We start from the raw sequence: 17494 nt of genomic DNA, 5'->3' as shown, positions 1-17494 counted from the left end.
TTTTGTCTCCCTTTTCCTGCTTTTTGGTGCTGCACTTTGAATGTGTTTTGTCCAGCAGAAGACGGACAGGAGGGTTCTCTCTAAGCCAGCACCTCCCTTGTCTTAACAACAGAAAGGAACAAGGCAGTTGTGCAGCCACTGCAATTTCCTTCCTTTAGGCTTGATTACTTTCCTTTGAAACTGTTGCCCCTGCAATCTTTCCTTGGTGTGAATGGGAGGGTCCCTGCAGCTGTTTAGAGAAGGGCTGTAGCTCAGTGGTATAACATCTGTTTTGCATGTAGAAGGTGCCTGGTTCAATCCCTGGTACATTATTGAGTTATATTGCTGCTGTAACTTGAATTTATTTTTTTTTATATAATTGTAGAAGGGACAACGTGGATCATCTTGGACAACCCCCAGCCGTGCAGGAATCTTCCTCAACGTGGGACTGGAACCCACAGCTCTGAGATTAAAAGTCTAATGCTCTACTGACTGAGCTAAACTGCTTCTATTAAGAAAAAATAAAAAATATCCAGCAGCAGTAGAACAAATGAAGTGTAAAAACAGAATAGACTGCAAGCAGTAGCATCTGTTGCTGATATTAACAGCCCAGGAAGAATACTCCAACTTTACCTCAGATTGTATAAATCGCCTTTTACTAACGATTTCTGCAGGGAGGAGCATTTATAAGTTTCTAACTGATTTTTTTCACATCCTGCTTCAGTAGGACTGGGGGTAAAAACAGTCCAGGAAGAACTGAGTAAATGAAAAACATATAATGAAGGTGCCAAAATGACCTGTCCAGTGTTAATACAGGGGTGTGTGGCCTGAGGGGTGCAGTCCCTTTTGTTTGCGGGAGGGTGAAGAGGGGATTTCAAAAAATGCTTTAAGTAAAAGTATCTCCAGCCTTCTGTCTCTTGTCTTATTGTATGCCTTCATAATCCAGCTCTCCCAAGCTGCTCTTTGGGTTCCATTTGTTGTAAGCGTCGCCCGTAGCAATGGGGCCTACAGGCATTCCAGAAGCCAGACCCCTTACCAGCTTGCCTTCCCTTTGGCCTTGGTGGTAGAGGAGGGTGAAAACTCAGGATGGTGGCGGCTGGACTTGCTTGGTCTGTGGTGATCATTTCCCATTAAGCAACCAGTCATGTTGAGAAAATAGTGTTACTCAAGTTGATGTTGGGGCTGCCAGCTCTCAACCCCACGCACCCCACCAGCAGTTCTGCATCGGAGACAAAATTTCAACAGGTGAATAAGGTTGCTGCCCACAGGCAATCCTGGAAAACAGCTTTTCTTCAGGATTCCAACCAAGTCGGCTTCTGGGTGTAGATATCAACCATTAAACAGAAAAGAAGATGTGAATCTATTCCAAGGCTTGTTTTGAGATTGGGGGTGGGGGTGGAGAGGGCGTTATTCCAGCTTGTAGCTTTTTCCCAAAACTTACTCCTGTTTCTTTTATAGTAGCCAGAGAAGAACAGTGCACAAAGCACTTCTGTCTCTTGACAGCTGTTTATTGTGCTGCCTTTCCTCCAGAGAGCTTAGTACTGCGAGCATTGTGCTTCACTCACCTCCAATTTTAATTAATTAATTAGAACATTTTATAAGCCTTTCATCAGAAGGCTGCCAAGGTGGGAAATGCATCCAAATTAAAACAAATATTAAAAACCTCCAATGAAGGAGAGTCTGTTCCACTGTCTAACAGCTCTTACTGTCAGAAAGTTCTTTCTGATGCTTGGTTGGAATCTAAGGAAACCATTGGTTTGAGTTCTACCCTTTGGAGCAGGAGAGAACAAGCTTGCTCCATCTGACAGCCATGTGACATCCCTTGAGATATTTAAAGATGGCTAGCCTATCTCCTCTCAGTCTCCTCTTTTCCAGGCTAAACATACCCAGCTCCTTCAACCCTTCCTCATCAGGCTTGGTTTCCAGATCCTTGATCATCTTGGTCGCCCTCCTTTGCACACTTTCCAACTTATCAATATCCTCCTTAAATTGTGGTGCCCAGAACTGGACACAGTATTCCAGGTGTGGTCTGACCAAGGCAGAGTAGAATGGTACTATAACTTCCTTTAAAAAGGATGCGGGTGGCACTGTGGGTTAAACCACAGAGCCTAGGACTTGTCAATCAGAAGGTCGGCGGTTCGAATCCCCGCAACGGGATGAGCTCCCGTTGCTCAGTCCCTGCTCCTGCCAACCTAGCAGTTTGAAAGCACGTCGAAGTGCAAGTAGATAAATAGGTACCACTCCAGCGGGAAGGTAAACGGTGTTTCCGTGCGCTGCTCTGGTTCGCCAGAAGCAGCTTAGTCATGCTGGCCACATGACCCGGAAGCTGTATAAATAAAGTGAGATGAGTGCCGCAACCCCAGAGTTGGCCACGATTGGACCTAATGGTCAGGGGTCCCTTTACCTTTACAGTGGTACTTCGGGTTAAGTACTTAATTCGTTCCAGAGGTCCTGAAACTGTTCTTAACCTGAAACACCATTTTAGCTAATGGGGCCTCCTGCTGCCAGAGCACAATTTCTGTTCTCATCCTGAAGCAAAGTTCTTAACTGGAGGTACTATTTCTGGGTTAGCAGAGTCTGTAACCTGAAGCGTATGTAACCTGAGGTACCACTGTATAACTTCCTTTGGGTTTTGTTTTGTTTTGTTTTGTTTTGTTTTGTTTTGTTTTGTTTTGTTTTGTTTTTTGTGGAGAAGGAGAAAATATGCTTAAGGGTTTTTCCCTACACACAAAACAGCCCCCTCTCTACAGGCTCTAGCTCAGGCATAGGCAAACTCGACCCTCCAGACGCTTTGGGACCACAATTCCCATCATCCCTGACCACTGGTCCTGTTAGCTAGGGATGATGGGAGCACTGTATAACTTCCTTTGATCTGGGTGCTGCAGCCTAGAATAGCATTAGCTCTTTTTGCTGCTGCATCACACTGTTGATGCAGCTGGTGGTCCACTAAGACCCCTACTAGCAAGCCAGATGTCTCCCCATCTTATATTGGTTCCCTACTGCAGAAAAGGTGAAATCTGCATTCATGGTTCCGCCCTCTTTCGCCTCTGGCCCCGCCCACTGCTGCTTTGTGCCCCGACTCAGCTCAAGCGAATATAACCCTTAGGCTGAAAAGGGTTCCCCTCTCTTGCTTTAGCGTCTCCTACGCTTCGCCTAAAGGGGGTGGGGGGTGGTTAAATGCACCGAGATGTCTTTCCTAGAGAGACCCAGCAAGGCACAACAGATGCAAAAACTCGGAGGACTGCTCTTCCGGCTTCCTCTCCTTGCAGCTGCATCTCTTTTAACTTCTGCATATATATGTATATTTCTTTCTAGTCTGGAAACAGCTGCAAGATCGCCAGATTGCAGATCGCCAGAAGAGTGCAATGCAACGGCTGCAAAGGGAAGGTGAGCTCAACGGAAGGAGGGAAATAATTCAGAGAAAGCGGAATGTTTGGGTAGGGGGTGGACTGCAGAAAATCCATGCTTGCAGAGAGGGAGCTTTGCAAAATAGAGGCACTTTAAAGCCACTTTCCCCCGCCAGATCAGAAGGCGCTCCCTTTCACTGGCACCAGCGGGGTATAGGGAGGTATACAAAGTTAATAAGTTGTTGTTGTTGTTTCAGTGGGGCCAGGATCAAAGCTGTAGGGGTGGTGAGGAAAAGGAAGAGAGGCTCTGGGTGCGATGCTTGTTGCAACCAGCCATTTCCAAGGGGGGTTGCAAGCAGCAGGGACATTGGAAGCTGCTGTGCACTGAGTCAGACCACTGGTCCAGTTAGCTCAGTCGTGTCTGCACACTGACAGGCAGCAGCTTCCAGGGATCTGGAACCAAAATGGTCAAAGGCCTGGAAACGATGCCTTATGAGGAACGGCTAAGGGAGCTGGGCATGTTTGGCCTGGAGAAGAGGAGGTTAAGGGGTGATATGATAGCCATGTTCAAATATATAAAAGGATGTCACATAGAGGAGGGAGAAAGGTTGTTTTCTGCTGCTCCAGAGAAGCGGACACGGAGCAATGGTTCCAAACTACAAGAAAGAAGATTCCACCTAAACATTAGGAAGAACTTCCTGACAGTAAGAGCTGTTTGACAGTGGAATTGCCTGCCAAGGAGTGTGGTGGAGTCTCCTTCTTTGGAGGTCTTTAAGCAGAGACTTGACAACCATATGTCAGCAGTGCTCTGATGGTGTTTCCTGCTTGGCAGGGGGTTGGACTCGATGGCCCTTGTGGTCTCTTCCAACTCTAGGATTCTAGGATTCTATCTCTCCCATTCCTACCCGGAGATACTTGGGGGGTAGAATCTGGAACCTTCTGGGTGCAAAGCAGAGGCTCTGCCACTGAGCTATGGCCTTTCCCAAACAGAAAACGTTGTTTATGAATAAACAACGTGGGGTGGGGTGGTTGGGCAAGAACTGAGTTCCCTTACCTTTTCAAAATTAAATAATTGGGGTTTTTTGGCTGGGAGGAGCTGAAATCGATATCCACCCAATGCCTGAGTAAAAGAAATACCACCTATATATGTAATAAATAAAGTTGTGGCCATTTCTAATCCAGATCACTGTCTGCTTGAGTTTATTAATCAGATCTTATATTTTGGCCCACCACCTGGGTTGTGTGTGCCTGTGGCACTGCGACTAAATAAATAAATAATCAAACAAACTTTGTGGTTAACTCCCCCATAAAAAAGCACTGATTATTAGTAAGGACATAAAAAGAGCCCTGATCCAGCAGAACTTCACGTTCTTATTTCTTCATGAGGCCTGTTGCCATCACACTTTGCTTGCAGGCACCCTGTATGTATGTGTCAGGCACCTGAGTGAAAAGGATGCTGAACTACCCAGACTTTTGGTCTGATCCATCAGGGCTCGTCTTGCAGGGTGGAGGCTGCCCCAGTCGAAAAAGATGGATCATTTACTGCACCTGCTTCTCTTTGACAATCTCCACAGACAGGCAATATCAATGGCTGCTAGCTCTGGGGGGCTATGTTATCAGTCCACTGTCAGAGGCAATGTTTGCCAGCTGCTGGGAGTCGATACAGTACTAGATGGACCATTGACCCAGTCCAGAAGGCTTGTCTTATGTTCTTACGGTCTCCCCCGACAGGGCATATGATTGCTAGATTGCTGTCCTTGTTACTAGATAAATAGTTACCTGATGGGGGGGCTGATAAACCTTCCTCCGCAACAGATTGCTTTCAACACCTTTGGGAGGAAGGTGGTGAAATGAGGTCAAAGATTTTGTTGTTGTTGTGACATTGATTGTTAATTCGCAGGGCAGAAAGAAATAAAAACAGAGAAGCAGGACTCCGATGGATCTGAAAAGGGGGACAGGCCAGAGGGGGGCGAAACAGACCTTCATGTCACCCAGGTGGGGACCAGCACAGAGCTTCTGGCTGGGACGGCTCCAAAGCCAATTAAGCAGGAACCTGAAGAGGAGCTGCAGCCATGCTGGGAGGCCCAGTGGCAGGAGTTCCTGAAGACCATGCAGGCCCCTTGCTTAGGATGGAGACCCTCACAGCTGTCTCTGCTCCACTCAGGGGAAGACCCCAAGGAATTCCGGGCCTCGTCTTGGCCAAGAAGAGGGTATGCCACCCCAATTCTCCCCAGCCTTCCTAGAGAAGCCCTCCAGAAGGCCCATGAAAGCAGCCCAGACCCCCCTGCAAGAGTAAAAGAAGAGATGATGGAGGAGGACGAGCCCATTGGCCTGGAGACTCGGTGCCAGTGCTTCCGGCGGTTCTGCTACTGGGAGGCCGAGGGTCCCCGCGAGGTGTGCAGGCGGCTCCAGGGGCTTTGCCGCCAGTGGCTGAGGCCCGAGAGGCACAGCAAGGAGCAGATCCTAGAACTGGTGACCCTGGAGCAGTTCCTAGCTGTCCTGCCCCAGGAAATGCAGAGCTGGGTCAGGGAAGGCTGCCCACAGACCTGTGCCCAGGCGGTGGCCCTGGCGGAGGATTTCCTGCTGAGGCTGGAGAGGAGAGAAGAACCGGTGAGTGCATTCTGCTTGGACTCAGTCCTGAGGACTTATGCAGGAAATGCATCCTGCTCTTGGGTGTAATTACAGTGGTGCCCCGCAAGACGAACGCCTCGCAAGACGGAAAACCCGCTAGACGAAAGGGTTTTCCGTTTTGGAGGCACTTCGCTAAACGAATTTCTCTATGGGGTTGCTTCGCAAGACGAAGAAATCTTGCGAGTTCCCGCGAGTTTTTTTCGCTTTTTTCCCCCCTTTCCTAAGCCGCTAAGCCGCTTATCAGCTGTTCCGCTGATAAGCCGCCTCTCAGCTGATCACTAAAAGCCGCTAGACCGCTAATAGCGCTAATCCGCTAAGCCGTCAATGGGCTTGCTTCGCAAGACGAAAAAACCGCTAGACGAAGAGAATCGCGGAACGGATTAATTTCGTCTTGCGAGGCACCACTGTAATCTCTCTATCAGGTTGCACATCATTCCTCTCTGTGCCATTGTGCAGGTGGGGAGTAGTTAAATCAGGGGGAAACTGAATCATAGCTCCTTGAGGTATGATTTTCATCAGATCTCAAGGACCACGTCTCCCCATATGAAGCAACCTGGACCCTACGATCATCATCAGAGGCCCTTCTTTGTGTGTTTCCTCTGCAAGAGGTCCGCAGTGTGACAACATAAGAACAGGCCTTTTCTGTGGTGCCTCCCCATTTGTGGGATGCTCTCCCCAGGGCGCCTCGCCTGGTGCCTCCATTACACACAGACAAAAAAACAGTCCTCTTTTCCCAGGCCTTTGACTAATTAAACAATCTATAGCCTTTTAAACTGTAGGGGGGGATTGGTTTTGTTTGTTATTATGGTGTGCATTCGTATATTTTTATACTATAAACCACCCTGTGATTTTCAGATGGGCAGTACAGAAATTTAATAAATCACCATCCCTCATGGTTGGCATGTGCTGGCTGGGGCTGATGGGAATTGGAATCCAATCAGGAGGACCAGGGATTCCTCACCCCTGAGTTAAAGGAGCCTTCCATGTGCAGAGGCAGTCTATCTTTGTAATACCAGGTTGCTGGGATAAACAGTAGAGGCAGGTGAAGTTTTTAATACGCCTTTTGTTTAAAGGGGACATTTGGTTGCCTGCTTTGCTTATTATTATTATTATTATTATTTACATTATTATCCCATCTTGCCTCCCAGGAGCTCATGGTGGTTTACATAGTCCTCCTCACAACAACCTTGTGAGGTGGTGTAGTAAACGTAGGTGTAGCGGTATCCCACCGCTGCCACCATGTAGTAAAGTTCAGGTGTAGCGGCATCCCGCCGCTGCCACCATGTAGTAAATGTTTGCCCCCAACCGCTTGCCCCTCCCTCACCTGTCTCTGCTCTCCGGCCAGACCAGGTCTCCCAGGGCAAGGTTGGCAGGCACATTACTTTTTGCAAAACAGAACGAAATCGACCCGGTAGGGCTGCCACCACTCCCTCTATTCCAGGGGACCCAGAATCACAACCCAGGGAGAAGGCTGTGACCCGTTATCACTGGCTATCCCCACTCTACAAGTTGTATCCACAAACTTGCAGACAGAAATTCTTTTTTTTTTTTTTAAATAATTTTTATTAATTTTCATAAAACAGAAAACACAAAATTAAACAAACAAACAAATAATACATGACTTCCCCATGCCTCCCCTTCCCTGCACCCCTGTGTCCAAAATTTTTAGCAATCCTTCATTCCTTTTCAAAATTTGATTTCCTTCATGATTTTCTTAACTTAAATATTTCCAACTATAATTCTCTAATTCTTAACCCTTGACATTTTATCAGTCCGAAATTTTGCAACAGTTCTTAAGATATGATTTAAATTTTTTCCAATCCTCTTCCACCGTCTCCTTCCTCTGATCACGGATTCTGCCGGTCATCTCTGCCAGTCCCATAAATTCAGTCACCTTCGTCTGCCATTCTTCCAGAGTAGGTAGTTCTTGCATCTTCCAATACTTTGCTAGGAGTATTCTTGCTGCTGTAGTTGCATACATAAAAAAGATCTTATCTTTTTTTGGTACCAATTGGCCGACCATGCCCAAGAGAAAAGCCTCCGGTTTTTTTACAAATGTCCACTTAAGGACTTTCTTAATTTCATTATAGATCATTTCCCAGTAGGCTTTAACCTTTGGGCAGGTCCACCAAAGATGATAAAAAGTTCCTTCACATTCATTACATTTCCAGCATTTGTTACTGGGCAAATGATATATCTTTGCAAGCTTGACTGGAGTCATGTACCATCTATAGATCATTTTCATTATGTTTTCTTTCAAGGCACTACATGCCGTAAATTTAAGTCCTGTGGTCCATAACTGTGCCCAGTCAGCAAACATAATATCATGACCTAAGTCTTGTGCCCATTTAATCATTGCTGATTTAACTGTTTCATCCTGTGTATTCCATTTCAGCAACAAGTTATACATTTTAGACAAATTCTTAGTATTGGTCTCTAACAGTTCTGTTTCCAATTTCGACCTCTCTTTCTGAAATCCTAGTTTCTTGTCCTGCTTAAAAGTTTCATTTATCTGATAGTAATGTAACCAGTCTCGAACTTTGGATTTTAATTTCTCAAAGCTCTGTAATTTAACTTTTTCACCATCATATTCTATAATTTCACTGTATTTTGGCCAATTAGAGTCCATGTTAAGTTTTTTTACCGCTCTAGCTTCCATTGGTGACAACCATCTGGGTGTTTTATTTTCCAACAAATCCTTATATCGATTCCAAACATTATATAAAGCTTTCCTGACAATATGATTTTTAAAACCTTTGTATATCTTTGCCTTGTCATACCATAGATATGCATGCCAGCCAAAATTGTTATCATACCCTTCCAAGTCTAAAATATCTGTGTCTTCAAGAAGTAGCCATTGCTTCAACCAGCAAAAAGCTGCTGCTTCATAATAAAGTCTTAAGTCCGGCAGCGCAAAACCCCCCCTTTCTTTTGCATCAGTTAAAATCTTAAATTTTATTCTGGGTTTTTTGCCCTGCCAGACAAATTTAGATATATCTTTCTGCCACTTCTTGAAACAATCCATCTTGTCTATAATTTGCAATGTCTGAAACAGAAACAACAATCTCGGCAATACATTCATCTTAATAACAGCAATTCGGCCTAACAAGGATAATCTCAATCTAGACCATGTGTCAAGATCTTTCTTCACTTCTAACCAACATTTCTCATAATTGTCTTTAAACAGGTTCATATTTTTGGATGTTAAATTCACCCCCAGATATTTCACCTTTTTTGTTATCTCCAAACCAGTTTCCCTTTGAAAGCTATCTTTTTCCCCCATCGTTAGATTTTTTTCCAGTACCTTTGTCTTTTGCTTATTTAGTTTAAAACCAGCCACTTGACCAAATATTTCAATTAATTCTAAAACTCTTTTTGTACTGACTTCTGGCTGTTGTAATGTCAAAACTAGGTCGTCTGCAAATGCTCTTAACTTATATTGTTTAGCTCCGAGGTGTATTCCTTCAACCAGCTGATCCCTTCTAATCATATTCAACAACACCTCCAGGACCGATATGAATAATAGAGGGGATATTGGGCAACCCTGTCGTGTCCCTTTTTCTATTGAGATTTCATCCATAACAACACCATTCACAATTAATTTAGCTTTTTGCTCTGAATATATTGCACCTATACCGTTTTCAAAACTTTGGCCTACCCCCATCCCATGGAGATTCTTCCTCATAAAACTCCAAGAAATATTGTCAAAGGCTTTCTCCGCGTCCACAAAAATCAATACTGCTTTTCTATTTAAATCAGTCTCCAATAGTTCCAAAATGTCTATAATATTCCTTACATTCTCTGACATATGTCTCCCTGGGAGAAAGCCTGTTTGGTCTTTCTGAATCTCCTCTACCAACACTTTTTTAAATCTTTTTGCTAAAATGTCTGCAAAAATTTTATAATCCACATTTAAGAGTGATATAGGGCGGTAGTTCTTAACTTGATGTTTCTCAGTTTCTGTCTTCGGTATAAGTGAAATGAATGCTTCTTTCCACGATTCGGGAGCCTTTTTCCCCTCCAAGATTTGGTTACACACTTCTTTCAATGGTTGTATTAACCATTCCTTCATTGCTTTATAGTATCTCGCCGTCAGTCCATCTGGCCCTGGTGATTTTCCCAATTGCATATTCTGGATGGCACCCTCAATTTCCTGGTTCGTGATTTTTTCATTTAAAGTCCTTTTATTTTTTTCCGAGATCTTTGATAATCCATATTTTTTAATAAATTCTTCTATCTCTTGCTCGTCTTTCGGCCCTTGTGCGTATAATTTCTTGAAGAAACTTTGGAAACAATTACTGATTTCATTTGGTTTATTTACAAATTTCCCCTCTACTTCAAGGGACGTCACAGTATTCAACTTTTGCCTCTTTTTCAATTGCCATGACAGCAATTTCCCACATTTGTCTGCTGATTCAAAAGTTTTTTGCCTCATTTGTTTTATTTTCCATTCTATTTCTTGGTTCATCAGTTCCATGTATTGGGTCTGGTAATATTTTATTTCTCTTAAAATCTCCTGGGATTTTGGTTTTGACCTCAGTTTCTTCTCTCCTTCTTTCATTTGATTCCAGATTTTTTCTTTCTTCTCGTTTTGTTGTTTCCTTTTTATCGAATTTTGTTGAATTAGAAAACCACGCATGACAGCCTTACTTGCGTCCCATATTATTCTTCTTTCCAGATCTGTTCTAAGGTTTATTTCAAAGTAGTCTTTCAGAGTTTTTTGGGCCTTTTTTAAAATTTCTTCATCTCTAAAAAGGGTGTCATTCATTCTCCATCTAAAAGTTCCAGCTGTTGTCAATTTCATTTCCATCTTTACTGCATTATGATCAGAGCAGGTTTTTGGGCAGATTTCTATATTTTTAACCCTTGGTGCCAGATTGCTAGAGATCCATATTTGGTCAATCCTGGTCCATGTCATTTTAGCTTCAGAGAAGAAGGTCCCCTCCCTTTCCAGAGGGTTCCTTGTTCTCCAAATGTCAATCAAGTCCATTGTGTCAGTCAGTTCAAAAAAGGTCTTTGGTAGTCTCCCATCCTTAGAGATTACTTGTCTTTGAGCTTTGTCCATATTTGTGGAGACGACTCCATTCATATCGCCCATCATTATTATTTTATGGTCCATAAAGTCCGTTAATGTCTCATGCAACTTCTTGAAAAATTCAGCCTTCCCCTCATTAGGTGCATAAATTCCTACAATCAAAATTTTTTCTCCTTGTATTTGAATTTCCACTGCCAGAAACCTTCCTTGTTCATCTTTAAAAATCATTTTTGGTTCCCATTTTTCCTTAACATAGATCACGACTCCTCTTTTCTTAACTTTATCTGAGGAAATAAATTCCAGTCCTAATCTTTTATTTATCAAGAGTTTTCTATGTATTCTGGCAATGTGAGTTTCTTGCAGACATATTATGTCCAGTTGCTCTTTCTTTAATATATGAAAGACTTGGGTCCTTTTTCGGGGATGGTTCAGGCAGACAGAAATTCTACGGTATAGCGTAACCAAGCGTAAAGCTAGGACTTAGCTATTCCCCCGGGAAGGCACACAAAACTAAAACAGTTTCTCTTTTAAAAGGTTTATTTTAAAATGACATAAGTAAACATGCTAAAAGAAGCAGGCACATCTTTTGAAAATTACAGATAAGAAAATAAAGACGTTGCATAGTCTCACTAACTTCTATACTCACAAAGTCAAACACAAATAGGATAGTCAGAGTCCTTTTCAAGAATCCGCAAATTGAAGGCTTTTGTAGATCTCCATTTCAAAAGACGAAACGACGGCTATTAGGTGGGACATCACAGCCGGGCATCTTTGCGGATTGCAGTGAGCAATGGCATAGAGCAACTTCTCAGACAATCCTCTGATCTTTTATTCACAATTCGCACTTGGCGTGCACCTCCCCACCTCAGAAGGAGGATGGGGAATCCCCAACATAGAAGCATATTACAATGCCAACCAAATACGCCATATAATCCCATATATACTAGAAGATGAGACAAAACAATGGGTACACCTAGAGAGGGACACAATTGAAAACACCTGCACCACAACATACCCACTCCTCCCAAACAAACTAAAGAAAATTCCCACAACACTTAACAGGTACACACAGACCATGCTCAAAGCATGGAAAACACAAATAGGCAAACTATCCCCAACCCCATCCCCACTAATCCCCCTGGCGTACCACCCATTATTCTACCATGCAGCACAAAACCTCCAGACAAAAACCTGGCGAACCAAAGGCTTATATCGCCTAATAGACTTTTATAAAATAACAAACCCTTGTCAACACAAGAAATACAAGACAAACTAGAAGACACCCAAATGACCTGGTTAACACAACACCAACTACATGCCTTCTTAAACAACCCAACAGTAAAATCAGCAGCAACTAGGCCCCTGACAACCTTCGAAAACCTCCTCCTAACAACAAAGGGAAACGGTAAAGGGACGGTATCCGCAATATACAAAATACTACTCCAAAATCCCGCAAATCCCCTAGACACAATCAAAAAACAATGGGAGAATGACATAGGCTATGAGATTAACCCCACTCAATGGACCAGAATGTGGTCTAAACCCCCCTTTAAATCCATATCAACGAAAAGAAAAGAACTCACACTGAAACTCACCTACAGGTGGTACCTAACACCAAGGAAACTAGCGCTAATACACCCAGGAACCTCACCAAAATGCTGGAGAGGGTGCACCTCCACAGGCACATACCTCCACATGTGGTGGGAGTGTCCCAAAATTCAACTATTCTGGACAACAGCCATACAAGAAATATGTAAAATAACTAAGCAAGTAATAGACATCACCCCAGAATTGGCCCTACTAAACATCTTCCAAGACAACAATGCCCATTTACACCACAAAGAACTCATAACCCACCTGCTCTCAGCAGCCAGAAACATCATAACCAGACACTGGAGAGACCTGTCAGGAGTAAGCATGGACCAATGGTACCAAATAGTATGGGAAACAGCCCTACTAGAAAAATTAACTAATAAACTGAAACTGACACGGGGACAAACAGAAGAAGACGCCTTCACCCCGGTATGGCTCCCCTTTATCACATACACAGCCCAACAGGACAATGACAATAATCCACCAACAGCATACAAATCAATATGGCTAACCTGATCCAAAACACCCACCCACCTCACTCACACACGAAAACAAAGATCACCACAGCCAATCACAAGCAAACAATCACACCCTAAGCCAACCCCAACCTCTCTCACCACCAAAGGAACACAAGTGAACAACACAAGCAACGCTGACACCAAACTACATACATTAAGCATAATAGAAACACCGCCACCCGACCCCACCCCCATCCATCCTCCCTCTCCCCAACCCCCCTTTCTTTTTTCTTTCTGTTTTCTTCTCCCCCTAATGCCTCAACAAATGAAACGGATTTGTAAAAATGTTACATGGAAGAAGAAGGGGAAAAAAAAAATACGAGGCACTACACTTCTGTAAAACAAGAAAATCCTTAATAAAAAAAAAGAAAGATCTGTAAAAAAAAAAAAAATCGCACTTGGCGTCATAACTCTCAAGCCAATCATAAGTCTTAATTAATATTTGAATTCACCAATGACTGGCTTGCTAGTCAATCAATCTACCCCTTGGCAGCTGGGTCAATTTAGAATCCAGAACTCAAATCAAAGGGTTTCCTCCCTTCCGCGGAAACTTTGCAGATACACATTCCCAAGCAATTCAAGGACAGATAACATCATTGGGGGGGATATTCACACTCTTAGACCCAGGTGTCAGCCCTTTCATTAAATCAAGGCTTCCTTCATCCCAATAAAACTTTCACGCCAAGGAGCCTGCTAGTCTGGAGTTTAAAGATACACAACCTCTTTCCCAGGGTCCTTGTGGCCGATGAGATTCCCACAAGGCTTCACTCCTTTCACTTGACCAAAGAATAATTTCTAAACAGTACCAACTTTACTACAGGTGGGTTTGGGTGAGAGTAAGCAACTGGCCCAAGCTCACCCAATGAGCTTCATGGCTGAGTGGGGATTTGAACTCTTGTCTCACAGGTCCTAGTCCAACCCAAACGTTACACCACAACAACTCATCGATACATATGAGATACAGTGGTACCTCGGGTTACAAACGCTTCAGGTTACATATGCTTCAGGTTACAGACTCCGCTAACCCAGAAATAGTACCTCGAGTTAAGAACTTTGCTTCAGGGTGAGAACAGAAATCGTGTGGTGGCGGTGCAGCGGCAGCAGGAGGCCCCATTAGCTAAAGTGGTGCTTCAAGTTAAGAACAGTTTCAGGTTAAGAACGGACCTCCAGAACGAATTAAGTACTTAACCTGAGGTACCACTATAGTTATCTGCTATATAGATAAGCCTTTCCCAACCTGTGGTTCTCGAGACGGCAACTCTTGCAGGTTCTACTCCACTACTGCTCCCATCGCCTTCGGCCTGGCTGGGGCTAATGGGAGTTGGCCTGATCTAGCAGGGCTGTTTTCTGAATGGTATCCCCTGTTCAGTTTCAGGAGCTGGAGCCTTTTGAGCGGGTGATTGTTAATTCCCCCAAGGCAGAACAGGACCCGTCGGACACCGAAGAGTTGCAGCTCCCCATGGCGGTTGAGCAGGACAGTGATGGGGAGACGAACTTGCTCAGTAAGTGTTGCTGGAAGAGGAGAGCCTGGGCTGATCGAACGGGTTCATATTGGTACCAGATCTGAGGAAGAGAGAGGCATTCTCTTAGGAAGGGCCCATTTTTCAGGGGATGGGGATGAACACCTATCTTCTCATGCCAAGAATACTTCTCCAGTGGGTGGAGGGATCGTGGTAGTGGGCGATTTGATCATTAGGAATATATAGATCATGCTGCATTTGCAAGAAATCTATATTTTAACACACACTTAGGAACGCACTGTCAACAGACGTCAGGCAGGTGCCTTTACTCCTTTCAGTGCCAGCTAAAAACATGGTTGAGGCAAGCCTATGAAGACATGTTGAACGTTGATGTGCGTTTTAACCTGTTTTTTAACTCATTGTTGATTTCAGTTATTTTTGATGGTTTTAAATTGTTGTTTTAAACTCTCTTCTTCCTGATAGTTTCATTGTTTTATTCTTTTTGTAAGCCTCTTTGTGTCGGACTTGCGTTCGACCGAGCGACTCCTCTGGTCGAGTCCTCCGACGTGATTAACGACCTGAGCCTTTGATGAGGCTCCAGGCACGTTCCCCCATTACGCAGAGTATACAGCAACAGGGAAGGACGAGAAATATGAGCTACATTGCAAAAGAGTTGCACTTTGAGGGTCCCCCCCTCGCAATCAAGTGGTTATATACAGTTTATGAAATAAATTGATAAAATATTGAAGACAGATATACTGACTTTTTCTACCCCCTGCCTAAATTTTAGCCTTCTTTCATGCCACCCCCTGCCACTGCTCCATGTTTTTTTCAAAATGGAAAAACTTCAAATTCTTTAAACCAGTGGTTCCAAAACTTTTTCAGGCAATCACCCCCTTGATTCCATAAACTCATATGACTCCAATGTTCCCTACCCTATAAAAAGCATCCTTCAGAATAGTGGTTTGCACAAGCCACAGAAAAGACAGTAGCACAATAAGGTTCTAAACAGCAACAATCAATTGCACATTTATTCAAAATCCAGTTAAAACTATTTCATAGAATCATAGAATCATAGAGTTGGAAGAGACCACAAGGGCCATCTAGTCCAACCCCCCTGTTTAATTACTTCAACAAAATGGATGAACTTGATCCAGTAATCTCAGCTTTTCAAAGTCTGATAGACACCTCCAGGGCCGGAACAGCCATCGACTTGCCTCTTAGTACCCTCCCCAGCACTGCCCACATTGGGAACTATTCCTTTACACCCACATTCTTGTCCTCTCTTTGTTTTATTAGGTGATGGGCAGCTTAGTGAGAATGAGGAGGAGAATCGTCAGCTGGAGAGATGTGAGCAGGCTGAAGCAAGTTGGGCGCCCAGAGAAAAAGCCCAGGGGGAATTTACCCAGGATTCTCTGTTTGTTTCTGGAACTGAGAAGAATCTTCATGTAGAAAGACCCAAGGGAGTGGAACTTAGTGAGATCTCCTTGGAAAAGGGCAGTGGGGCTTTGTTCCAGGTGTCTGAAGGGCCCGCAAGTCGGCAGGGGGTGAAGAAGCACCAGGAAGACCCTCTGGGAAACACCCTGAGGAAAGGCTTTGACTGTAGAGAAGATGATGTTCTACGCTTCAACAAAAACCCCTCCGAAGGGAGAATCCCCAATGAGACGCCTGAGAAGGCAGAGTGCAGGAAAGGCTTCTCCCAGAGCCCCGACGTATCTCGTCCGGAGAAGGCGCCGTCGTACGAGTGCTCCTACTGCGGGAAGAGGTGGCCTTGCCAGTCCCAGCTGCGCCGGCACGTGAAGATCCACACGGGGGAGCGGCCCCACAAATGCACGGACTGCGGGAAAAGCTTCAGCACCAGCTCCAACCTCAGCCAGCACAAGCGGGTCCACACTGGGGAACGGCCATACAGCTGCAAAGACTGTGGGAAAAGCTACCGGCGCCGAGCGTCGCTGCTCCAGCATGAGCGGGAGACCTGCCGGAAGGGTAGCCACTTAAACGCCCCGGCACTGGGTTACGTGGTCCTGGGCAACTGCACTTTGCTGTGCATGAAAAAGTCGGGGCAGGGCGGGAGGAACCGCGTGATCGCGCCCAAGGGAGGGGAGGCCCCCCTAGCCGCTCAGCCCTTAAATACGTTAACAGGATATGTGCCGGAAAGTAGCCATCCCAATGATTAGAGCGCAAGGGGGCGGGGGCAGGGGCAGGACGGAGAAATCCTTCGAAGAGTGTGGTTGAAGCTTTATTTGGGAATCGACAGCGGCAGGAAACGCACCCTTTGTGGTGCTGACCTCCTGTGGCAGCTCAGTGTGTAGAAACCTGTCCTAGCTAAAGAGTTTGGCCTATAGAGGAAGGGCGAGAGCAACCAAGGAGCGTAACTCTGCGAGGCACTGAAAAGATGGTTTGTTGGGCCTGACGCATTGCTGAGTGGGAACGATTTGCCATTGCTTTTAATGCAAATATGCTGGCCCTGATAACATCATACGTCAGGAATGCACTGAAAATGTGGTTGGGACTTCTGCTCCCCATCAGCCCTAACCAAAATGGCCAGATGGGAGCTGCTGGTCCAGCAACATGTAGAAGGCACCACATTGGCGACTCCCACCACACGTTTTCGAAAAGCAAGATCTGCCACATCAAGCAGAACACGCTAGCCATGTATGGGTGGCCTGCCAGGCACTTAACAAGCAGCCTTGGTTTTGCAGGCCCCAGCAGGCCACCGTACATGGGCTGTGTAACATCTGGGCTCACTCAGCTGATGGGCGAGGAATGTGTGTCACGTGTTGTGCGGGCTTCAAATGCAGTATGCGACAGGAGTGGGTCTGGAAGTGTGTTCGGATTGCGAAAATACCGCGAAACCTTGGTCAATGAGCACAAGTCTTACCTACATGCAGGAACTATATAAATATTCTGTTTGAGAGAAACATCAGCTGT

General features: G+C 44.8%; 1 protein-coding gene across 2 annotated transcripts; it reads left to right on the top strand.

Moving 5' to 3' along the window:
• The first annotated feature begins 1077 nt into the window (after positions 1-1077).
• Positions 1078-17484, top strand: LOC309336739 (zinc finger protein 202-like). 2 transcript variants are annotated; one of them, XM_081852991.1, is made up of 5 exons: positions 1078-1224; positions 3295-3366; positions 5232-5936; positions 14473-14605; positions 15863-17484. In XM_081852991.1, exons 1-5 carry the CDS (start codon positions 1153-1155, stop codon positions 16738-16740), a joined length of 1860 nt encoding a protein of 619 aa, XP_081709117.1. In that variant the 5' UTR covers positions 1078-1152; the 3' UTR covers positions 16741-17484. The 2 variants fall into 2 exon arrangements, with proteins under 2 accessions (XP_081709117.1, XP_081709118.1); XM_081852992.1 differs by having other exon boundaries at positions 5227-5936.
• The last annotated feature ends 10 nt before the right edge of the window (positions 17485-17494 follow it).

This window comes from Podarcis erhardii, assembly GCF_964252035.2.
Source record: "Podarcis erhardii genome assembly, chromosome: 2".
NCBI classification, from domain to species: Eukaryota; Metazoa; Chordata; class Lepidosauria; order Squamata; family Lacertidae; genus Podarcis; species Podarcis erhardii.
This window is presented reverse-complemented; position numbering and strand designations above follow the sequence as displayed.